Source organism: Lampris incognitus, chromosome 10 (assembly GCF_029633865.1).
Source record: "Lampris incognitus isolate fLamInc1 chromosome 10, fLamInc1.hap2, whole genome shotgun sequence".
Taxonomy (NCBI): Eukaryota; Metazoa; Chordata; class Actinopteri; order Lampriformes; family Lampridae; genus Lampris; species Lampris incognitus.
Genome location: NC_079220.1, coordinates 31,942,176 through 31,967,652, shown reverse-complemented (window position 1 = coordinate 31,967,652; position 25,477 = coordinate 31,942,176). Strand labels below are relative to the sequence as shown.

Genomic DNA, 25,477 nt, shown 5'->3' with positions numbered 1-25,477 from the left:
GACATGCCCCGCCTGACAAGGCACCTCTTTTGTACTCCATCCTATACACGGCAAAGGGGACTACACGTATATAGTTCAGGGCTGTAATGGAACTGCCATTAATCTTGCTCTGCCTGGGCTCTTGTACTGCGCAGTGAGCGACTACAGTGCAAGCACACTGCACAGCTGCACAGCTGCACTGCTGCACTGCTGCATTGCTGCACTGCTGCCCTTCATCCTGTTATAGTGCCCCAGCAGGGCTGTGACACAGACTCTGTGTGTGTGTGTGTGTGTGTGTGTGTGTGTGTGTGTGTGTGTGTGTGTGTGTGTGTGTGTGTGTGTGTGTGCGTTCGTGTGTGTGTATGTTTATGTGTGTTAGTGTGTATGTGTTTGTGTGTGTGTGTGTGTGTGTGTGTGTGTGCGCGCGCGTGTGTATGTGTGCGCGCGCCCATGTGTGTGTCAAGTCAAGTCAATTATATTTGTATAGCCTAATATCACAAATTACAAATTTGCCTCAGTGGGCTTTACAGCAACACAACATCCTGGCCTTAGACCCTCCCATCGGAAAAGGAACAACTCCCTGTGTGTATTTGTGTGTGTCTGTGTGGGTGTGTGTGCGTGCGTGCATGTGTGTGTGTGTATGTGTGTGTCTAAAACAGAGCCAGAATCTCAGAACGTCCCCCCCGAGCAGAGGACGTGACAGCGTAGCTCCACACCCCCACCCCCCACCGCAACACCGACACAACTGCAAAATCCTAATCCAATCCCAGTCTGCACGTAAATAATCCCAAACGGAGCCCCGCCACCTAATCCACCCAACACCCTGACCCCGGGGAGACGTGCCGTAAAATGAGGTATGAGCTGGCGGCCATGGTGGCGGTGCAGGAGACAGGATTACCAGCGAGAGAGCGGAGTCGGTGCTTTCGACAGTCCACGGCTATTGAGTCACAGATCCCCGGGAGTATGAAATTAGGAATTATCATCAAATTAAAAACTCTTGACATGTCACAGATTTGGGTTCACAGCATCATCCCCTTCCAAAGCCTTATTTAACAGTGCCGTGTGAAGTGTGAGCTGTGAGCAGCTGGTCCGGTCCTGAGAAAGACCATGCAATACGGTGTCTCCAGGCCAAGCAAGCGGCGGAAGCCCCCTCCTCTTATCTCACCTACGATTTGAATGTGAATGTCGGCACTGTCTGAGACGTTCTCAATCAGGACAGTCAGGGTGTATTTGCCAGAGTGGGCTCTCTCTGCCGAGCGGATGAAGATGATGGTGTCCACTTCACTGGTCCGAATCCCAACCGTTTTGTCCTCCAGGGGCAAGCCGTCTTTGAACCAGGTCACTATAGGGTGAGGTTTACCCTGTGATGAGGGATGGAGAGTAAAAAAAAAAGTGAAATTAAAATTAGTCTCTTAAGTCGTAATGTCATTTTTGGTATCAAAATAAAGAGTAAAAATCATCTGGTTGAGGTGGTTGTCTGTTTTTTTTGTGTGCACTTGTTTTGTTTTGTCCTGTAGACAAAGTGCTGCGTGTTGACGGGTAGTTGTGATGAATGGGAGTGTGTGCTCTGCACTGCCATTAGGCTTACACTGCAGTGGAAAACACTTGCAAAATTGTCCCAGACTACACTTTACGCTGATTGTTAGCGACAGTAAGTCAGTTATCACCGTGAAGGTTGTTACGCATCGTTAAGTGTTTCTTTGGATACTTTCATCAAAACACATTCACTGATTCCAAATAGTGCACTCCAATAACTTTAGGATCTTTCAGCCACAGAATTTGCCTGTTTTTAGTAAAAACAACAAAATGAAACAATAATTTACCTTTAAATAGCCAATTTCACAGCAAATCTCAGATGCACATCCAAATTCTATCAAAAGGAACCAAAGGAGTGTGTTGGAATACTCTGCAGTGTGATTCAGATGCTCAGTGCCACATTGATGTAAAGGCAAATTAAGATTTTTTAAGCATCTTATGCAACACTCACTTCATAGAGTTTTTTTTTCTGCTCCTGTTAAATGATATGACTAATGTATGTATGTGAGCTCAGTACTTTATGTGAGCTCAGTACTTCAGTAAGATTTACGACTCAGCTTGGCCGGACGTCTAACCTGAAAGGGGATAACCAAGTTGATCTTCTCGCCCACTTTCCTGATGAATTTGGTTCGCAGCTGGCGAGGCATGCGGATCCTTGGTTGCTCTGATGGATGGATAAATCAGAAACAGAAGGAATGTAGAAGTACTGCAGATTTTGTGGTGTGAAGGTGTTTAAATACTGGATGTAAACTTTACAGCATGTACCATCAGAAGGACATGTGTGTTTTTGCATGCATACAAGTGAGCGTGTGTGTGTTCACAATACTATGTGTGTTAACCCACAAGCACACCGGCACTCTCACATGTTATATGTTTAAATACTGGTCTGATATATGTGGAGTGATACATGTGGAGTGAGCTATGTGGAGTGATACGTGTGGAGTGATCTATTTGGTGTGATCTATGTAGAGGGATATATGTGCTGTGGTATATTTAGTGTGATCTATGTGGAGTGATATATGTGGAGTGATCTATGGGGGGTGATACGTGTGGAGTGATATATGTGGAGTGATCTATGGGGAGTGATCTATGGGGAGTGATACATGTGGAGTGATCTATATAGAGTGATCTATAGGGGGTGATCTATGGAGGGGTGATCTATGGTGAGTGATACATGTGGAGTTATCTATAGGGAGTGATACATGTGGAGTGACAGATGTGGAGTGATATATGTAGAGTTATAGCTGTGGAGTGATACATGTTGAGTGATCTATGTGGAGTGATGTGTAGAGTGATATATGTGGCGTGATATATGTGGCGTGATCTATGGGGAGTGACATGTGGAATGATACATGTGGAGTCATCGATGTGGAGTGATACATGTGGGGTGATATGTGGAGTGATACGTGTGGCATGATCTATGTGGTGTGATATATGTGGTGTGGTATATGTGGAGTGATCTATGGGGAGTGATTCGTGTGGAGTGATTCGTGTGGAGTGATATATGTGGAGTGATATATGTGGAGTGATACATATGGAGTGATCTATGGGGAGTGATCTATAGTGAGTGATACATGTGGCGTGATATATGTGGAGTGATCTATATGGAGTGATTTATGTGGAGTGATACACGTGGAGTGATATATGTGGAGGGATCTATGGAGAGTGATATATGTGGAGTTACATATGTGGAGTGATCTATAGGGAGTGATTTAAGTGGAGTGATCAATGGGGAGTGATACATGTGGAGTGATATATACTGTACTGTGGAGAAATACTGTCAGCGGTCTGACTTATAACAAGTGACTCTGACCCATGATCTCTCTGATAGTGACAGCTTGGGACAGGGTGGCGGGGGGGCTGCGCCCTGCCATGTTGACAGCCACCACTCTGAAGAGCATCTTCTCTCCCATGGGCAGACCCTTCACACGGTAGCTGATTTTGTCCACCGGCTCCTGATTGGCCTGCACCCACTGATCACCTGAGACAGGATTGGCAGACAAAGACACTTAAAAAAAATGCAAAAACACACCGGAAAACAAGAAACTATCCCGTGGTTTCAAAAGGATTTTAGGAAAAGTATCTCGACTGAGATGTGACAGAGTTTGTGGTTTTTGGGCCCACTTTATCTATTGCGTTCAGAAAATGATCTAGATGGATTGCATTTTCATCTGCTTGATGTGAGCTTTGTGTATTCCTATCAAAATCGAGTATGTCTTTCCAATGCCAAAATGCTGATTGCCACGAATGTCACTTCCTCTGCTAATACATACATCTGTAAATTTGACAGGAACAACTTTTTTCCCATCTAATCCCCAACCATAAGTGCCTTTATAATCCTTTCTGAAAATGGGGTTACAATCCAAGCCTCTCATCAGCTCTGTGATTTGCATGGAGTTTCAGGGAAGAGCCACAAAGTTTCCTTCTCTTTATGAAGTAGTAATATGTGGACATAGGTCCCGTGACCCTGAATGGGATTAAGCGGGTATTGATAATGGATAGATGGATGGATGCATTATGTAGGTAAAGGACCACCACCAGGGTTAGTTAGGGTGGTCACATCCTACATTTGGTGTATCTGTATGTAGAATTTATGCTTTTTTTGTGTGGATTTTTTCCCCCTTTTCCTTCCCAATTGTATCCGGCCAATTACACTACTCTTCTGAGCCCTCCCGGTCTCTGCTCAACCACCTCTGCCGATCCGGGGAGGGCTGCAGACTACCACATGCCCTCTCCGATACATGTGGAGTAGCCAGCCGCTTCTTTTCACCTGACAGTGAGGAGTTTCACCAGGGGGACGTAGCGCGTGGGAGGATCATGCTATTCCCCACACTTCTCCCTCCTCCCCGAACAGGTGCCCCGACCGACTGAAGTAGGCGCTAGTGCAGCGACCAAGACACATACCCACATCCGGCTTCCTACCCCCAGACACGGCCAATTGTGTCTGTAGGGACGCCCAACCAAGCCAGAGGTAACACGGGGATTCGAACCAGAGAGCCCCGTGTTACCCTTGCATTTTTACTCTATTAGATTTCACTGAGTCACCAAAGACAATTGATAGCAACTGTCCAAATTGTGTCTTTGTCTGGTCTCACTGCATTGTGTATTCATACTTCCTTCTTTGCAGTACTCGATGATGTAGCCGTCGATGCCCCCTGCTCCAACCTTCTCTGGAGGACGCCACTTCAAGGCACAGGTGGTGTCCGTGACATCATCCACCACGAGACGAGTGGGCTCGCTGGTGGTGGCTGAAGGAGAGAGGAGCCAATTAATACAATAACAATATTATGCCTTTTTTTTAAAATGGGAGGGCGGTTTAAGCTTCCTCAAAATAAGCATTATTTTTTTGCAGCGCTTCAGTTAATTAACCAGCCTGCTAATGACAAACTGTAATGCACCAATGGGCATGAAGGGCTTGGAGCTTCCACTGGGTTGAGAGATGCCAATGCCGTTGACTGCAAAGACCCTCATCTCATATAGCACGCCTTCGATCATCTTCTTGGCTTCATACGTGGTGGACTCATAGACATCGAAGTTAAGCTTGGTCCATCTGGACGAGCCAACCTTCTTCCTTTCCATCAGGTACCCTGCAGTGACATCATCATTCACCATTATCACCTCAAAATGACTTCAGTGTGCTGTAAAAGTATTTCTGTGTGGCGAATAGAGTGCAGTCCAGAATGTAGAGTTCTCCTGGGGAGACATCCGATGTTAACATCAGATGTGTGTGTGTGTGTGTGTGTGTGTGTGTGTGTGTGTGTGTGTGTGTGTGTGTGTGTGTTCATGTAAGGGGTACGGGGGTGTAGTTACCTTTAACAGGAACTCCACCGTCAAATGCAGGGGGGTCCCATGAGATGATGGCAAAGTCCTCACCAACTGATGAACATCTGACATTCTCTGGGGGGTCAGGCACATCTGGAGAGACAGGTTAAAGTTAGGGTGTGTGTGTGTGTGGGGGGGGTGAAGACAGAGAAACGAGACAAGACTGGGGTTGTGAGAGACTGCGCAGAAGATATTTTTCTTTATCACTTAGGAAGCATGTGACACACCGTCCAGATGCAGCTGAGAACTCAGAGTAAAAAAAACAAAACAAAAAAAACAACCAAAACCAAGAAAAGCCATCCATCCATCCATTATCCAATCCACTTATCATGTTCTCAGGGATGCTGGAGCCTATCCCAGCAGCCACTGGGCAGCAGGTGGGGACACCCTGGACAGGTTGCCAGTCCATCACAGGGCACACACACACACACACACACACACACACACACACACACACACACACACACACACACACACACACATACATATTCACACCTAGGGGCAATTTAGTACAGCTGATTCACCTGACCTACATGTCTTTGGACTGTGGGAGGAAACCAGAGCCCCCGGAGGAAACCCACACAGACACGGGGAGAACATGCAAACTCCACACAGAGGACAACCCGGGACGACCCCCAAGGTTGGACTACCTCGGGGCTCGAACCCAGGACCTTCTTGCGGTGAAGCGACCGTGCTAACCAGTGTGACACCCCAAGAAAAGAAAAAAACAACAACAAACAGGTAAACTGTGCAATTAAACTGTCCATAGATCCCTGTTAAAACTGCATATATGTTACTCGTCACTGCACGAAATCAAAACAGGGATGTAGCATTTTTCTCATCCCTTCATATTGTTGCTCATATAAACTCTGCAGGCCATTTCAACTGTACTGTCAAAGGTCACAAATGAATAACCTTGTAATACAAACAGGCATTGAAGGAGACTACTTGTGTCAGTAGTTTCCATGGATATACATCATGTATCCGAGTGTATCCATGGTAAAAAAAAAAAAGGAAGATAGGATGCACAGACAGGGAGAAAACGAGGAGTGAAGGAGACAAAGAGCCACTGACCCACGATTTTGACATAGAGTTCAGCCTTGTCCTCTCCAGCCGGGTTGGTCACCGTGATGAAGTACTTGCCCTCATCCTCCCTCTCTGCCCCCTCGATAACGAAGCTGCTCAAGGTCTTTCTCGTCTCCACTCGAACTCTGCCCTCAGCCTCCACCACCACCTTCGACACAAAGCATGACATGTTGGGGAGGTGGGGGGCAACTAACTAACTAACTAACGCTGATGGTCATTATCTCTCATGACAGATTGGTAGGGACGGGATTTTTGTTTGTGTCTATTTGAGATGAATTGAGAGCTAGAGAGACAAAGAAACAGAGGAAAACAGAAAGACAGACAGACAGACAGACAGACAGACAGACAGACAGACAGACAGACAGATAACTAGAGAGACAAACAGACAGACAGCTAGAGAGACAGACAGACAAACAGACAGATAGACAGACGGACAGCTAGAGAGACAGATGGACAGACAACCAGTCAGACAGACAAACAGACAGATGGACAAACAGACAGGCGGATAGAGAGACAGACCAACAGACAGGCAGCTAGAGCGAGACAGATAGACAACAGACCGATAGAGAGACAGATGGACAGACAGACAGCTAGAGAGAGAGAGAGATGGACAAACAAACAGACAGACAGGCAGACAGACAGCGAGAGAGACAGATTGACAAACAGGTAGACAGACAGACAAACAGACAGGCAGACAGACAGGCAGATAGACATACAGACAGATGGACAGACAGACAGCTAGAGCGACAGATGGAGAGAGACAGACAACTAGAGAGGCAGATGGACAGACAGACAGACAGACAGATAGAGAGACAGATGGACAAACAGACAGGCAAATAGATAGATGGACAGACAGACAGCTAGAGAGACAGATGGACAGACAGACAGCTAGAGAGGCAGATGGACAGACAGACAGACAGATAGAGAGAGAGACAGACAGATAGAGAGACAGATGGACAGACAGACAGACAGACACAGATGGACAGACAGACTAACAGATAGAGACAGATAAAGATACAGAAGGACAGACAGATAGACAGACACAGACTAACATAGAGAGACAGACGGACAGACAGACAGATGGAGTGAGGAATAGGCCCCTCACATCGTCTCCTCTCATCCAGCACACGGTTGGTGCTGGTTCTCCTGAGATCTCCACGTCCAGACGCAGCTTGTTTCCAGCCACAACAACAAGAGTGTTCTTACTGCCCGTACTGCTTGTGTCCAGGTGGATTTTGGGTGGGTCTGTCATTATTAACATTACAGGGAGAGCAGAAGCCTTTTACCGTCATGGCAGGCGGAAATGCAGGCTGTATGCAATACATGAAATGCAATCGCGTGTTCGGCTGATGAAAGACATCTTGGATGTATTTTGCTAAAAGGCAATGTTTACCTTGGCGGGGAACATAGTCAATCTTGATTTCTAAGGAAGGACAGAAAAAACACAAATCAGAGGAGTTGAAAACTGTTTTCCATCATATTCTAGCAGAATAATAAACAGCCTTATATTTTCGCACAATTGTCTTTCTTTCTCACCCAGGAAGTTGAGTTTTGCAGAGAGAGAAAGTGCATATCCATCGGGAACGAACGTATAATCTCCAGCATCCTCAGGCTTCACGTCATCGATTGTCAGCTTGTGGATCCTGGGGACATGTTACCAGATGTTACCACGGAGACAACACTCATCCTGACTCACAATTATGCAAAACACAGTTGCCCTGGCAACATGCTCCAGCATGCGGCGTTGCAGCACGAGGAACATACTAAATAGCTTTCACCTCATGTGACCGCTGCTGCCCGGACATGTCTCCTCCCATAGGAGGCGCTCATAAAGAATTACTGACGAGGTCCCAGCAGGGTGTCTGTGTGTTTCTAGTTGAAATTTACAGATGCTAAAGGTTACAGACCTTTGGATGACCTTCTTTTGCATCATTTGGATTCTGTGTGCACGGGTGTAGGCTGTCTGTGTGCATGTAAGCATGCACAATGGTGTAGATGCAAGGTGCTGAACAATACCAACCCACCCCGTACCTTCCTATGTGGGACATTTTGATGCGATCGCTGGGCAGGACCTCCACACCATCTTTGAACCACTTCCCTGTTACTTTCTCATCGGACACTTCACACTTAAACATAGCCTGCTCCGTAGCCTTTACCGTCAGGTCGGCTATACTCTGCAGCACCTCCAGCTCCTTATCTGAAGCGAAGAGGCAGATTTTAAGTGCAAAAGAAAATCAAAATGATTATTGATCCTTCTAGAACGACCGGGATTTCACTCCTACCGGTTTTTAAACTATATTCTGTCAAGATAAATACCCAGTTGAGATATTAATGCATTGCATATGTTAGTAGTCTATTAGGAAACGACTGACACCAAAATTAACATTTTAACAACTATAATACTATTTTTGAACAATTTAAACTTCAGGGAGATATGGTCGAACTTGTATAGCAAAATTGAAAAAGTGAAAATATTACCTGAAAAACAAAACGGAAAACAAATATTGCTAATCTAACAAACGTAACAAGGCCTATAAAACGTGAAATGTACAAAAAGAACTGAAAATAAATATTAGAACAGTACCAAGCAATGACTGGAACTTAAAAACTACTAGAACGACCATGGGTGGTCATTTTGACCGCCACAGTTTTTAAACTCTATATTCTGTCACGATAAATACCCAATTGAGATATTAATGCATTTCATATGTTGGTATGTCTGTTATGCAACTAACTGACACCAAAATTGACATTTTAACAGCTTTAATACTATTGTTCAAACAATTTAAAATGGCCGCTGTCTAACGTCTGTAAATACTGCAACGCCTCGGTGGTAGTCATGGTGTGTCTGTAACGGCGTCTGTAACCAGACATGTTGGCAATAATCAGAAATCAAGTTTAGACTATTACTCTGCACTGGAGGATGCTATTGTGTTTCTAGGACACAGCAATGAACTTCGCGAATGAAATGACGCGACCAACACACGTCGTAAATAGTGACATGACGCGTACGATCACGTGCAAATTATGAGGCGTCTTTTTGACGGCTCATGGTCGTTTTAGGTAGATCTTATAACTTTTTTCTGCAATTGATCTAAAACTCATTTTAAATGCAAATATATAAGCAATTTTAGGAGAATTCAGGGAGCGACAGGTCTCTTTTCCCCCCACAAAGTTATTAAACTTTGAGAATCCAAAACAGTCAAAATGACTGTTTTGGTCATTCTAGTGCTGGTTTGTGATGTGTCAGTTATCTGATTATGATGATTCGACATATTGCAAGTGTTGGCTTAGACAGACAGCAGAGCCTGTTGTGACCCTGACAGATGGAAAAAGTACCTTCGACCTCAAGCTCAGCTTTTGACTCCCCACCATTAGTAAAAGCATAATATGTCCCAATGTCCTCCTTTGTAGCCTCGTTAATGATCAGAATGTGTCTCTTCCCATCCTTCTTAAACCTGTACTTAGAACCCGCTGATTCTCTGGTCAGCTCCACTCCATCTTTCATCCTGAAATACACACACACACACACACACACACACACACACACACACACACACACACACACACACACATTTCAGAGACCATTCAACAGAGGGGGAGGGACATTGGGAGAAGACTATCCAGATTAAGAGTTAATGGAGGGAATAAAATGTTGCATGCACACGTACCGTCTCATATGAAACCAGAGAAAAAGACAAGTGGGTTATGCTGACATTAGCCAGAATTAGGAATTCATCAGTCTTAATTTAATTCATTTTGATTGCTTTTTTTTGTGCTCAACAGAAGCTCAGTTTCCATTTTTTCAGAGCTATTCGGCTTATTTGGTTATCAGGGGATTCATAAACCCTGAAACAACAAACCCTTAATAGGATGGAAGACTGTGAAAAAAAATCCCTTACAGACTGAAAGAATCATTTCTGGATTGGACTGAGTTGAAGGATGTTAGTTATACTAACTCCCTCATAACTCCCTTACTTACCATTTGACATTAGCTCCTTCCTCAGACACCTCCACCTCAAACTCCACCTTCTCACCCACCACAGTGTGGACGTCATCCAGCAGCTTGGTGATAGTGACTGGTGGCTCTGAGGATGCGCGCGCGTGCAAACACACACACACACACACACACACACACACACACACACACACACACACACACACACACACACACACACACACACACACACACACACACACACACACACACACACACACACACACACACACACCCTTTAATGTGAGCCCAGAGCAGAGTAATGCAGACAGAACAGGAAGAATGGTGTGAACAGAGTAGTATTATTGGCTAAAGTCGGCTGCAAAGCCCTTGATTTGAATATAATTTCAACGTTACAGAAACGTGATTTTTCAGAGGAGTTTCAAAAATTCTTACCTGTCTATATTTTTAAGAGCTGCCCCCCCCCCAAAAAAATTGATTTGATTTATGGGAGAATCTCTTTTACTTTTTCTCTGAAGTAACTGAGTACTTGAAACAAGCTACTCTTTTGATGTTCCCTAATTAATAGCACTTTGATTTGAGCAAAAGATTCAAGAGTCAGGATGCAGTACCTTATTGCCACACCAACTTACTTGCTAGTTGTTATCTGTTATAGTGAGCTCAGACAGGAAACAAAAGCACATCAGCAGTCACACAACATGGAGACACAAAAGACAGTGTAGCAGCAGGACATGGATGGAGTGCAGAATGGAGTGAAGGACGGGGTGAGGGATGGAGCGAAGGATGGAGTGAGGGATGGAGCGAAGGGCTGGTCCACTGTAAAGACTGCTGTTACTGCACAACTGTGCACTGTGCAATTGTCAGAAGTGAAAGGTGATGTGCTTTTGGTTGAGTAAAGCATGGCAGCACTCTTTCAATCTCTGGTAATGGACAACATTTGTCACACGCTGCTCTATTCCCATCTCATCTCATCTCATCTCATCTCATCTTCAGCCGCTTCTCCGGGGTCGGATCACGGTGGCAGCAAGCTAAGTAGGGCACTCCAGACGTCCCTCTCCCCAGCAATGCCCTCCAGCACCTCCTGGGGGATCCCAAGGTGTTCCCAGGCCAGATTGGACATGTAGTACCTCCAGCGAGTTCTGGGTCTACCCAGTTGGACATGCTCAGAAAATCTCCAAAGGAAGGTGCCCAGGAGGCATCCTAATCAGTGCCCGAACCACCTCAACTGGCTCCTTTTGACGCGAAGGAGCAGCGGCTCCACTCCGAGCTCCCTCCGCATGTCCGAGCTCCTCACCCTATCTCTAAGGCTGAGCCCAGACACCCTTTGGAGGAAATTAATTTTAGTCACTTGTATCCGGGATCTCACCCTTTTGGTCACTACCCAAAGCTCATGACCATAGGTGAGGGTTGGAATGAAGACTGACTGGTAAATTGAGATCTTTGCCTTCCAGCTCAGCTCCTTTTTCACCACAACGGTCTGGTACAACGTCCGCATTACTGCTGATGCTGCACCAATCCACCCGTCAATCTCCCGCTCCATCCTACCCTCACTCGTGAACAAGACCCCGAGATACCTGAACTCCTTCACTTAAGGCAACAACTCATCCGCAACCCGGATGGAGAAATCCACCATTTTCCGGTAGAGAATCATGGCCTCTGACTTGGAGGTGCTGACTCTCTGTTCTGTTCTAGTACTTTGGAAAAAGACGAATAGAAAATGTATCAGCTATGGGATTTGATGCCATGTCTTCATCAACATGGTCTGCTCCCTGTCTGACACCACCGAGCACCGTGTGTCTGCAGAGTGTGGCTCAGGTTTTGTTGATGGTACAGTCTTATATCTTGGATTTATTCAAATGACAAACAATAATACCCCAAATGTTCCTCTCATGGCTGCTTTTCTACAGTGTTCCAGTAGTAAAGGTTGAGAGCATCACTGGGTGATGCCTGGATGTTTTGCTAGCCCAACTTCCATAAAACTTTCACACTCACACATTTCCATAGGCGCCATACCTGGCCTAAATATGACAATGCATTTATGCAATCAGCCATAGAGAAATAACATACAAGACATAGATTTAAAACTCAAACAATTCAGTCTTCACAGTCAATGTAAAAAGTTAGCATGCAGACCACACGGCCATGCTTTGCAGGGCAGAGAAGAAGAGTGGCAGGGGCACGTTGTGTGTCTTAAAACACGAGGAAAAAAACGATGCAGACATACAAAGGAAACTGAGCTGTGAAGCCTTCCTACTCTCTATAAAAACCTGCCATTCAAAACCCAGCTGAGAACCTTTGTCTCTGGAGAGGAAGGATTCTCAAAATGAGGTGAGTTGTGTACCTTTGACAAAGACCTCCGTAAAGCATTTCTCCTCCTCCACCACACACTCGTAGGCTGCATCATCCGACAGGTTGCACTTGTTGATGGTGAGCGTCCGTTTGTTGCCCACGCTCTCAAACACATATCTGGCCAGGGGAAGAAAGGTGGGGGAAGATTGTGTGAGGAGAGGGAGGAAGCAAGAGAGAGAGAGAGGGAGAGAGACAGAGAGAGAGGGAGGGAGTGTGTGTGTTTGTTTGTGAGAGAGAGAGAGAGAGAGAGAGAGAGAGAGAGAGAGAGAGAGAGAGAGAGAGAGAGAGAGAGAGAGAGAGGGAGGAAGCAAGAGAGAGGGACGGAGGGAGAGAGAGAGAGAGAGAGAGAGGGAGTGTGTGTGTGTGTGAGAGAGAGAGAGTGAGCGAGGGAGGAAGCAAGAGAGGGGGGGAGGAAGCGAGAGAGAGAGAGGGAATGTGTGTGTGTGTGAGAGAGAGAGAGAGAGAGAGAGAGAGAGAGAGAGAGAGAGAGAGAGAGAGGGAGGAAGCAAGAGAGAGAGATTGTAAATGACTGCTTTCAACCCACTGAGACAGTGAAATGCAAGAACCTGTAGATAAAAGCTTCAGCTGAATGATTCACAAACTTAGAGACTGAGACCTGAGACTGAGACACACACGAACTTAGCATCACACACACACACACACACACACACACACACACACACACACACACACACACACACACACACACACACACACACACACACACACACACACACACACACACACACACACACAATTTCTCTCTACAATAGTGTTATTTGGCTCACTTGGCTGATGGTTTGATTTCCTGTCCGTTCTTGAGCCACTTGACCTGAGCATTGGAGTTGGTCACTTCCACACTCAGTTGGATCCTCTTGCCCTTGTCCACTGAATAAGCTGAATCCAGCTTCCTTAGAAAAGCTGACAAGGAAGTTCTCCAGTTAATAACCACTGATGTGACACTCACCATCCAACCACCAGCCCAGAAGCAGTCAGCATGCTGTGTCCCGCCAGGCATCCCAGACAGTATAACCTCTCCCCTGAGGCCTCCATATGCCTGGTATTTACTTCCCACTACATCAGAGAGCTCTGCTCTAGTTTCCTTGCCCACTACCTCACTGCTAGAGCTCAGTCTGTTTGTCTGCACCAAGTAACTCGCTTCTCGCTCGCTCTCTCTCTCTCTCTCTCTCTCTCTCTCTCTCTCTCTCTCTCTCTCTCTCTCTCTCTCTCTTTCTCTCTCTCGCTCACCGTCACTCTTTTTGGGCTCCACCTTCTTCATCTTCTTTAGCCTCTTCAGCATGCCCCGGAGGTCGGTGATGCCGTATTCAAAGGCAATCTTCTCGTAGTCACAGGGCTTCGCTTCCTTCAGGATTTCCCACACATCCACTTCCTCTTTGGGCTCATCTTGCTTCTTCTTCTCCCTGTGTGTGTGTGTGTGTGTGTGTGTGTGTGTGTGTGTGTGTGTGTGTGTGTGTGTGTGTGTGTGTGTGTGTGTGTGTGTGAAAATGACAGTGAGTGAAGCTCAATTGTGAGTGTGATGCCATAGAAGTGAATGTACATCTCACTGCTGAAGTGTCATTCTTACCTTTTCTTAAGCAGGGCGCTGAAGTCTAGATCCCCCGCATCCTCACCTGCATCACCACTGGGGACAGAGAGAGAGAAGAAAGGAATTGGAGGATCAGCTTCCTTTCAAACAAATATGAGACACTTTTCATGTCTTTCTTTCTTAGCACCACGCTGCATAAAAGCAGAGTTGTGCTATTTGCAAAGCGGAGGAATGATGGAGGGATGCTGTTCCCTCTGATTTCTCTGTTAGTGCAGGGCATTAATTCTCAAATAAGGTGAAACATCAAAATTAGACAAGCGATCTAGACAAAAATAATTGCATTTGTTGTAAAACAAGCAGGACAAAACAAGGCTCCATATCTTCCTTAAAACAAGGAAGTGAGGCATCGCCTGAAGCATTGTTACCACGCCTTCTGTGATGTTTTGCTGGTGAACAGCCGCGTCAGTGTGGCAGGGCATCGGCGAAAACGAGCAAGAATGTGAATACATTCACACGTCCCCTTTTGTCTTTTTTACAGTGAACAGACCTGAAATATTACAATACACAACTGCAAAATCAACAAAGGCGACATGAGCGTATACCTGCACGCCAACACGACAGGTATACGCAGGTTCTAATGAACCTGGTACTGAATTTTTTTTTCTTCTTTTGTGGATTTTTGATAGATGTTAAGATGGGGGGGAGGGGTGAGTCTACATGCTGCCTTTATACTTTAAAATGAAAGCGAGAACTGCAATAATCTGATGAAAAATATGCAAATATTAGTGAGACGACATTCTTTTCCAATAAACCAAGACACACACACACATACACATACACAAACACACACACACACACACATATATATATATATATGGGAAAGCATAAAGTGAAAGGCAAAGCCAAGTGGCTGGGAGAGTGTACAGGAATATCTGTACTGAATACAGACTGGAAGTCCCCAAGTCCAAATGGGAAACACCACCAAAGGTGGTTGGGAATGGTCGACCTAAGATCCTGTGGGACTTCAAGTTCCACATTGACAAGCAGGAGCTGGCTAACCAACCAGACATTGTGGTGGTCGACAAGGAACAGAAGACAGCAGTAGTGATCGACGCAGCAATCTCGAGTGAAGGCAACATCAGGAAGAAAGAGCATGAGAAGCTAGAGAAATACCAGGGCTGAAGGAAGCACTAGATCGGATGTGGAAAGTGAAATCCACCGTAGTCCCAGTGGTAATAGGCGCACCAGGGGCTGTGACCCCCAAACTGGGAGAGTGCCTCCAGCAGATTCCAGGAACAACATCTGAGGTCTCTGTCCAGAAGAGTGTGGTCCTAGGAACAGCTAAGATACTGCACAGAACCCTCAAACTCCCAGGCTTCTGGTAGAGGACCCGAGCTTGAGGAAGACACACACCACCCGAAAAAGAGTGAGAGAGAGACTTTTTATAAGTCAAAGGACACAAAGACTTGATGAAATGCAGGGGAGTACACTGGTCAGTTTAAAGCCCTAATAACCCTTTATCCAATTTCTTATGCACTTTTGAAAGTGTCTACAGCTACTGAACAGAGGGTAATAAGTCATATAATCAAAGGAGACATCCTTCACCTGGGTTATAACAAGCAGATGAATATATGTGTAATGGTTTCCAAAAGCTGTCTAGAGGTCAGCATGGTGATGGATTCTGGCAGCTCTGTTATAATGTAGGCTGCCTTTCCAGGCAAGATTTTACACCACTGGAGCTTTCAAGAATGTTGGAGAAATGCGTCTTGATTTAAAGTTATTCTGATGGATTAGATTTATAACTCATTAGTTATGGCTCTTCCATTGACCTTATGTCAACCCAACAGAGATGGTGGTCGATTACGGGAGAATCTGGAGCAGTGTCTAAGACGCCGTCCACTACCATCATTGAAACATCAGCTGACAGAAGTCGTTGTGGAAATGATGTCGCATCTGTCCAATAGTGTGTCACGCTAATTTAGGAGTAAATACACTATTGTGAAAGCAAAAAGCAGACGGGCAATGCTTCTCTCTTGCAGATGCAGGTCCACGCACAGTGGTGGAATCACATTCAGAAGTAATCTGCAGCAATATCCTGGTTCTATATGAACCCTTTTCCGTCTACCACCCACACATATGAGAAGAAATAGCTACATTATGCCATCTAAAACACATGAACAGAACTCGGGATCCCAGAAACCTGAAGGTGTCCACAGCAGACACAGTGCTGTTGAGTATGGTGTGTGTGTGGGGGGGGGGGGGCTCCACCTTAAGCCCATTGTCATCTTCACAGTTTTGAGCATGTTCAGCTCCTGGTTGTTATGACCACACCAGAGGGCCAGCTGATCAACCTCCTGTTCACATGCAGACTCGTCACCATTCCAGATGAGGCCGATGATTGTTGTGTCATCTGCAAACTTCAGGAGTTTAACTGATGGGTCTCCTGAGGTAAAATCAATTGTGTAGATGGAGAAGAGCAAAGGGGAGAGCACACATCTCTGGGCAGCGACAGTGCTGACTGTCCGGGTGCTGGATGTGATTTTCCCCAGCCTGACCTGCTGCCTCCTGTCTGTCGGGAAGTTGTTTTTTTGGTGGCTTTTCCCCCCTTTTTTCTCCCCAATTGCGTTTGGCCAATTACCCCACTCTTCCGAGCCGTCCCGATCACAGCTTCCCACCCTTTGCCAATTCGGGGAGGGCTGCAGACTACCACATGCCTTCTCCAATACGTGTGGAGTTGCCAGCTACTTCTTTTCACCTGACAGTGAGGAGTTTCGCCAGGGGGATGTAGCACATGGGAGGATCATGCTATTCCCCCCAGTTCCCCCTCCCCCCTGAACAGGTGCCCCGACCGACCAGAGGAGGCGCTAGTGTAGCAACCAGGACACATACCCACATCCAGCTTCCCACCTGCAGACACGGCCAATTGTGTCTGTAGGGACGCCCGAACAAGCCGGAGGTAACACTGGGATTTGAACCAGTAATCCCCATGTTGGTAGGCAACAGAATAGACCACTGCACTACCCAGACGCCCTCTGTCAGGAGGTTTTTAATCCACTGACAGTTTGGGACGGGCACAGTGAGCTGGGTGAGTTTGGTGTGTAGGACTTCTGGAATGATGGTGTTGAATGCTGAACTGAAGTCCACGAACAGGAACCTTGCATAAGTCCCTGGGGAGTCGAGGTATATAAGGATGTAGTGCAGTCCCATGTTGACTGCATCTTCCACTGACCTGTTTGCCCAGTAGGCAAAATGCAGGGGGCCCAGCAGGGGTCCTGTGATGTCCTTCAGGTGGAAAAATGCCAGTCTCTCGAAGGACTTCATGACCACAGGCGTCAGGATGATGGGCCTGTAGTCCTTTAGTCCAATTATGGAGGGTTCCTTGCGGACTGGGAAGCTAGAGAGCATTTCAAGCAGGAGGGGACTTCACACAGCTCCAGTGATCTGTTGAAGATCTGTGTGAAGATGGGGGCCAGCTGGTCTGTACAGACTTTCAGACAGGAGGGTGACACACCATCCGGGTCTGGTGCCTCCCTAATCTGTCTCTGGAAGGGCTGACACACATCCTTTTCACAGATGTGTGTCAGCCCTTGGAAAGAGTGACGTGTCAATTGTCAAAGCAGTGCAGGTCCCTCAGGCCCCTTGCCTCATTCAGGCAATGAGGATATGTGGAGTTATGGACTGAGCCCTGGTCAAGAGGCAGGTGGCATTGGGCGTGTCCCAACAAGTCACCAGACAAGGCCAAATTAATATGTCTCCTCTTTTTCAGGTGTAGTAGTGCAGGTACAGCAATAGGAGCCTAGGAAATTAATGACAGCAGTGGGGTTTCCATCAACTAGTTTATGCAAAATTTGACATTTTGAGTGGAAAAGTGCTGAATGGAAATGCAAAATTTTGGAAAAAGTAAATCCCAAATATCTCAAAAAAAGTGTATATGCTCACTTTGTGTTTGGTCTTATTAATTCATTAACTACCAGAGGACCCCTCTCACATTGTGTACTTTTACTAGGTGCCTGACTTGTGTTTCAAGGGCATTTCACCATGTCATCCATTATCAATATGTTGGAAGTTTTTACCCACTCCCAACTCCTCTGCTGTTTTCTCTAAATATATTTTATAGTTATTTAGTCATGTTCTATACTTGGTTAACTGAATTCAGGGTTGCATGTGGCTGTGACCTGAATTGGGTGCAAGGCAAGAAGAGATCCCTGACATGGTGTCAGCTGCAGGACATATTCTCACTCACATTCACACCTATGGCCGAATTAAGAGTTCAGAATGAACCTAATCTGCATGTGCCCAGACTGTGGGAGGAAACCTGTGCGAGCACAGGGACAACATGAAATAGTTCTAAAATAAAGTTAATGACATCTTGTCCAAAACACAGTGTTAGGCCAGCCATTTTCATGTTGTGTCCTCCATCTCAACCTTTCTTTCTCATTCAAGTTCCAGTCAAGTAAAAATGCTGTGTATATCTTAAAACAGTGATTCAGGGGGTGTCCGGGTAGCGCAGCGGTCTATTATGTTGCCTACCAACATGGGGATCGCTGGTTCGAATCTCTGTGTTACCTCCGGCTTGGTCGGGCATCCCTACAGACACAATTGGCCGTGTCTGCGGGTGGGAAGCCGGATGTGGGTATGTGTCCTGGTCGCTGCACTAGCGCCTCCTCTGGCCGGTCAGGATGCTTGCTCAGGGGGGAGGGGGAACTGGGGGGATAGCGTGATCCTCCCATGCGCTACGTCCCCCTGGTGAAGCACCTCACTGTCAGGTGAAAAGAAGCGGCTGGCGACTCCACATGTATCGGAGGAGGCATATGGTAGTCTGCAGCCCTCCCCGGATCGGCAGAGGGAGTGGAGCAGAGATCGGGACAGCTCGGAAGAGTGGGGTAATTGGCCAAGTAAAATTGGGAGGAAAAGCCCCCCCCCCCCAAAAAAAAACAAAAGAAACAGTAATTCAAAAGAATTAGAGACAGTGAATTGTCAGCTAATCTCTGTTCAGACAGGAAACATATGGAAGCGCTGTTATTGGCTGAGAAAGTGAAAGAAAAAAAAACCTGACACAGATAGTTTACACAAACACAGAGAAAGTGAGAGGAGTGATTAAGACCGATGGTGCGAAAAAGACGGAGAGGAAATTGAGCAAAAGTGAAACTGATGCTTGGCAAATAGAAGCAGACTCCGTGGAGAGCGTGTAACTGACACACACGCTTGTCTTTTCGGGAAACAAAAAAAAAAAGGAAAAAAAAGCCAACAGGCCGTGAGGGTCAAGGTGAGGCAAAAACACACAGCAACCAAACAAAAAACAAAAAACAGACTCGCATAGATGTGACTGAGAGAGAGATGTCAGACAGGCTGACTGCTACAAAGCCAAATGTGACTGAAGGATAGACAGACAGCACGGGCGCAGACGCTCGTGGAGACGCTGACGGATGCCCCGAGGCAGAGCTCTAGAGGAGCACAGGGGAGGTGGTGTGATGGGTGACACACTGAACAGACCCTTGCTGACACTGACACTCACGATCGCTTAAACGCCTCCAGGATGTTGGCCTGCTGCTCCTCTTGTACAGCTGTAAGCAGACAGAGAAAAGGGGGTTTGGGTGGGGTGGGGGTGTCTAGTTGGAGTCGGGCTAGGTTAATTCATTACACAGTCGTCTGACTGGCAAAGGAAAACTGGACTGATGACCTCGCTAAGCCGCTAAATGATAGAACCTCATGTGTATTACATTCACTGAGTTATTGGCTGATAAATCCAGTTAGGTAGTAATGGTAGCTCTTCAGAATGGGAGATGACAACGATGTGATTAAGTGTGTGTGTGTGTGTGTGTGTGTGTCTCAGGACCCCCACCCTCCACGGAGACTTCAAATGTGCAGCTGTCGCACTTGTCTTTGGAGGTGACCTCGCAGCGGTAGCCACCTGCGTCCCCGTCCACCACTTTGATGATGCTCATCGCATAAGTGTAGATCTGCCATAGGGGAGAGAATGATGAGCTGGAAACACACCTTCATACAAACATAGGGACTCGCAAATGCAGGGACCACAGAGTGTACAAAACGGAGGGAATACAATGTACATGTTTCTGTGTATTGCCACACACAGAAACACACATTTTCAGACATACACATACACACATACACACACACGTATACTTAGGTCACTTTTGGGTACCCAGCACTGACTTGCGTCATTCCCTGAAGGTTTACACTAACCTTAATCATAACTGACACATGCCTAACCCCAAACTTTAGGTCGGAGAGATACTCGGTTTTGTTGTTCGTTGGTTGTGCACGCCCTTGGAAATTAACGCTACGCGTCTGCAAGATGCAATACACTCATGAGTTGCTCCTTATCAGATGTAAGGGTCTAAGTACCCCTGTGTTGCTGCAAAGCCCAATGAGGCAAATTTGTGACTTGTGATAATGGGCTGTACAATTAAAATTGACTTGACTTGACGGTAGGGGCAGTGTAGGGGAAGTTTGGGGATGTGGCTGCAGCACAGTGACAAATACGCTTGTCGGAGTAGCTGGCATGTTAGAAGTTGATGCAGAATCCTGAAAAAAAAAGAAAAAGAAAACAAGTATATTTTTGCATGTTTCTCTCGTGGATCTAAATGCTCTCTTTTTTTCCGGTTCTGTATTGTGTTACATTGCATTGAATAAGATTAATTCCCCGAGAAACTCTTGTTGTGTTTGCAAAATGTATTGTTTGAAAAAACTTTTCTCAATAAACTTTAAAAAAAAAAGAGTCTGAGACTGTTATGTCCGTGCATGGCGAAAAATGTTCGAAAAAGGAAGTGGGGATGGTGCCGATGGTGTGTTTTGTCTATTTATATCCTTAGTTCTCTGTGTGCCCTCCAGTAGAATGCTCCAGTAACACACAAGCACATAGGCAAGTATGTGAACAATTCCGTTCACGATGCAAACAGCTGTCTTCGCGATCGCATGGTTCAAAATCAAATATATCTCAGGCCTTACCCTGATCTTAACGAGTAGCTGAACCCTAAACCATCTTAATGTGTGCTGACAGCTACAGGTTAAAAAATATGTAAAGGTTAAAACAAGGCAGGCTGGCAGTGTATCTCCCTCACTCAATCAATATTAATAAACATAATCCCAGATTTGTCTTTGACACTGTAGCTAAATGTATTAAAAAGCAGCAGTCTATTAGCTGCTCACCATTCATGGCCCATGAGTTTCTAGACTTTTCTGCAATTAGGTTGATGAGATCATACACACAATTGGTTCTTCAACACCAGCTACTCCTGCCGATCCTGTCTTACCAAATTCATATCTATAAAATGAGTCACTGATAGTCCCTGTTATTACATCTTTTGAGACTATATCTCATGATACTTTGACCAAGCTTGTGTCAGCTTCTAAACCAACTACTTGCCTACCAGCTAAACTTTTTAAAGACCTCTAGCCTTTGCTGGGATCTACAATGCTGGGTATTGTTAATTTATCACTTACTACTGGCACTGTTACCAGCAGTTTTAAGAAGCTGTGGTCAAACTTCAACCACACCTCGAATCACACCTCGATCCAGGTTCTCTTAATAATTTTTTACTAGTTTCTAATCTTCCATTCTTTTCTAAAACACTTAAGAGAGTTGTGTATCAAAAACTTTTGACCCATATAGAAAAAAACAATCTATATGGATTTTTTCATTCAGCTTGCAAGGCCTGTCACTCCTCTGAAACTGCTCTGACCAGAGTGGTGAATGACCTTCTACTTGCAATTGGTTCTGATTCCACCTCTGTGCTTCTACTACTGGACCTCAGTGCAGCCTTTGACACCACTGATCACTGTATACTATTGGAATAAATTGCAATATTGGTGTCTCTGGCTTATCTCTGTCTTGGCTTATAAGTAAGATAAGTCCTACTTATCTGGAAGAACACATTGTTTCTACTATAATAAAATCACATCAAATTCTCTGATGTTAAATATGGCATACCTCAGGGCTCAGTTCTTGGCCCTCTACATTTCTCTCTTTATATTTCCCCTATTGGCTAAATTATACGCAATCATGGAATAAATTTCCATTGCTAAGCGGATGATACTCAGCTGTATATGTGCCTATAAGGGCTGATGATTGTACAAATGTCCAATTTTAGAGACCTGATTGGCTGCTGTGAAAAATTTGATGTCACTAAATTTCCTGTTTTTCAATTCCTGTGTAATTGAGATTCTGTTCGTTGGCTCTGCTAGACACAGATACCAATTTGATCAAGTAACAATAACAATTGACAACTCTGTGGTTTCACAAAGTGTAGCAGCCCAAATTGTTGGTGTTACATTTGATCCAAGCCTTTCCTTTGATAAGCATGTTAAAGAAATCACCAAGACTGCCTTATTTCACTTGCGTAACATAGATAAAATTCTGTCTTTCCTGTCCATGGCTGACACAGAGACTCTAATACATGCATTTGTTTCATCCAGACTTGATTACTGTGATGTTCTGTTTTCAGGTCTGCCACATGCTAGTAATAAAATTCTTCAGATGGTTCAAAATGCTGCAGCTAGAATCCTAATTAAAGCTAGAAAATTTGACCATATTACACCAATTTTTGCCTCCCCTCATTGACTTCCTATCTATGTTAGATCAGACTTCAAGTTGCTTCTGCTGACTTGTAAAATCCTAAAAGGGCTTGCCCCATAATACCTGTCTGATCTCCTTAAACCGTTTATTCCATCTTAAGCTCTCTCCTCTCAAAATACAGGGCTCCTGTGTGTACCGAAAGCTAAAAAGAAATCACTTGGTGGCAGGGCCTTTTTCTAAAGGTCCCATTCTTGTGGAATAATCTGCCTGCTGCCATCAGAACATCAGAGGGTGTTGGGTCTTTTGAATCCAAACCTAAAGCTAATCTTTTTGCCTTAACCTACCTACAATTAGTTGCCTTTAAATTGAATGCTTCGCTACCTGTTCTGCATGGCGGGTCGGTTTCTGTCTCAATGAATTTACCAATCACTGTTCTGCCAAAGAGATTATAGAGTATAGACTATTGCAAACTGTTCTCACATCTTTTCTCACTTGCCAAATAATGTCTTCTTTCTCTCTACCTGTGTATGTGAATGGTGTGATGTGAGTCTCCGCTGAGTGCACGTGTCTGTCCTCCTCCCAAGTTTCCATGGGTGGTCGCCACCTGGAAACTGCTTGGCATCCTCCTCATCACATTCTTTATATAGCTTAAAAATCCATACAATTTTATTATCCTGTTTCAATTTTATATCCTTCTCTGACTCTGAAGTGTGACTAATTTTTTCTTGTCTCTTCTCCTGTTTAATTGAATGGTATGATGTGAGTCTCCCCTGTGTGCATGTGTAGTCTGTTCTGCCAGGTCTACATGGTGATGGTGGTTGTGTGGCTCAGGCTGTTCTGGTGGCATCTGGACACTGCTTGGCATCCTCCTCATCATATTCTTCATATATCTTATAATTCCATTATAATCTGTTATCCTCTTTCAATCTTGTATTCTGTAAATTGTGTTTTATTCTGTTCACACAACATCCGTTGCATGTCTATCCATCTTGGGAGAGAGATCTCTGTTGCTCTCCCTGGGTTTTCTTATTATTTTATTCTTCCTATTAAAAGGGTTTTCATAGGAAGTTGTTCCTTAACCAATGTGAGGGTCTAAGGACCAGACCGCTGTAAAGCCCACTGAGGCAAATTTGTAATTTTTGATATTGAGCTGGACAAATAAAAATTTACTTGACTTGACTCTGTGATGTCAGCATAGCAGGATAAACACAGCTGCAGTTAATAACATTAATAATGGGTATGTTTGATTCCGGTGTACCTGCACACCTATCAGCATTGAAAGACACACAGACAGAACCAAAACTAACAATTGTCTATAGTACTGTGAATACTGGTTCTTTGTCACACCTACATCCAACAGATCCATTATTAATGTTAATAGCTACAGCAGTGTTTATCCTGCTATGCTAACATCAGAGTACCAAGACCAGCCGGCCATGTTTTTAACCTTTACATGTTTTTTTAATCCATAGATGTCAGCTAATTCACTAAAATGCTCTAGTGTTTACTTACCCTTTAACCTAACACCAAGGAAAACAGAAATTGTTTCATATCATGCTGAATGCAACTGTAGCGAAACTGAATTGGGGAAACCAAATTTGTTCTTCAATAGACATGCTGTACTTGAAGTAAAACATTTGTCCCCAAATGTGGCTTATGACACACAAACACACACACACACACACACACACACACACACACACACACACACACACACACACACACACACACACACAAACACACACCTTGGTGTTCCTATCATAGGTCTCTTTGAACTGCAGGTGCTTCCCAGCTTTGCTCCCCAAGTCGAGCCACTTCCCCTTCAGCCATTTCATAGCTGGTTTCCTCAGCAGATTTGAGGAATCCACTTTAGCTACAAATGTGACGTCCTTCCCTACCATGTGCAAGCATGTGACACAATGATTACTTCAGGAACTCAAAGTTTTTCATCTGGACAGGGAAATTCTTTCATTTTGAAAAAAAAATAACTCGAGATTTTCATGTGACACAATGTTGTGATAGGGATGTTATACCTTTTGTGGCCGTAATACTCTCAGGCCTCAGCACAAACAGGCCAGTCAGCTCAGACAGCTGCGACCCCTCTCCAGGCACGTTTTCTGTGATGGATCGGGAGCAGGGTTAGAAAGGTTTAGAGAAGTACATATGTTTAGAGAAGTACATATGATCACATTTAAGAAACAACACTGAGGACAGCACAATGACAAGACAAGTGAATCAAGCAAACCACCAAATTAACACTAGTCAATCTTCTTCAACCTGCACCTTTTAAGGAGAGTCATTTATTTGCTGGATATTTATGAATGAACTATAACTGTTACTAGTATTGGGCCTAAAGTCAGACCAGTATCAGTAATTAGATTCAACTTTTCACATCTGAAAATCTTGAAGAAGGCATAATAAAATATTCAGCGACATTCTACACTTGTAATATTGTGTTGTTTTTTATATGTTTATCCACAACTGTCTCAAGAACTGTGGAAGAATGGGCTAATCCGCATTAATATTCATGGGCTGACCTTGAGTGACAGATAAAATAAGGGTTGGCAGTAAGGGTGGGTGGGGTTTCATAATTTGATGATTTGATCTGATTGGCTGTATGTAAATGGGTATCGTATGACATCATGAGTATAAAAAAAAGATCGGC

The 25,477-nt window shown here is 44.9% G+C and overlaps 1 protein-coding gene across 1 annotated transcript in view; it reads right to left on the bottom strand.

The window, feature by feature from the left end:
• mybpc2a (myosin binding protein Ca) overlaps nt 1–24,933 on the bottom strand; it is a gene marked incomplete at its 5' end in the record, with an annotated part of 34,999 nt that extends 10,066 nt beyond the window's left edge. The window contains 21 exons of the mRNA XM_056288399.1: nt 1,145–1,340; nt 2,091–2,179; nt 3,329–3,496; nt 4,629–4,763; nt 4,914–5,102; nt 5,326–5,430; nt 6,412–6,571; nt 7,529–7,668; nt 7,817–7,846; nt 7,960–8,066; nt 8,455–8,620; nt 9,763–9,932; nt 10,406–10,511; nt 12,723–12,847; nt 13,519–13,651; nt 13,979–14,151; nt 14,316–14,372; nt 19,792–19,840; nt 20,119–20,236; nt 24,558–24,706; nt 24,846–24,933. Of these exons, the coding sequence (XP_056144374.1) occupies nt 1,145–1,340; nt 2,091–2,179; nt 3,329–3,496; nt 4,629–4,763; nt 4,914–5,102; nt 5,326–5,430; nt 6,412–6,571; nt 7,529–7,668; nt 7,817–7,846; nt 7,960–8,066; nt 8,455–8,620; nt 9,763–9,932; nt 10,406–10,511; nt 12,723–12,847; nt 13,519–13,651; nt 13,979–14,151; nt 14,316–14,372; nt 19,792–19,840; nt 20,119–20,236; nt 24,558–24,706; nt 24,846–24,933 (2,653 nt within the window). The remainder of the gene's footprint in view (nt 1–1,144; nt 1,341–2,090; nt 2,180–3,328; nt 3,497–4,628; nt 4,764–4,913; nt 5,103–5,325; nt 5,431–6,411; nt 6,572–7,528; nt 7,669–7,816; nt 7,847–7,959; nt 8,067–8,454; nt 8,621–9,762; nt 9,933–10,405; nt 10,512–12,722; nt 12,848–13,518; nt 13,652–13,978; nt 14,152–14,315; nt 14,373–19,791; nt 19,841–20,118; nt 20,237–24,557; nt 24,707–24,845) is intronic.
• Nucleotides 24,934–25,477: the final 544 nt, after the last annotated feature.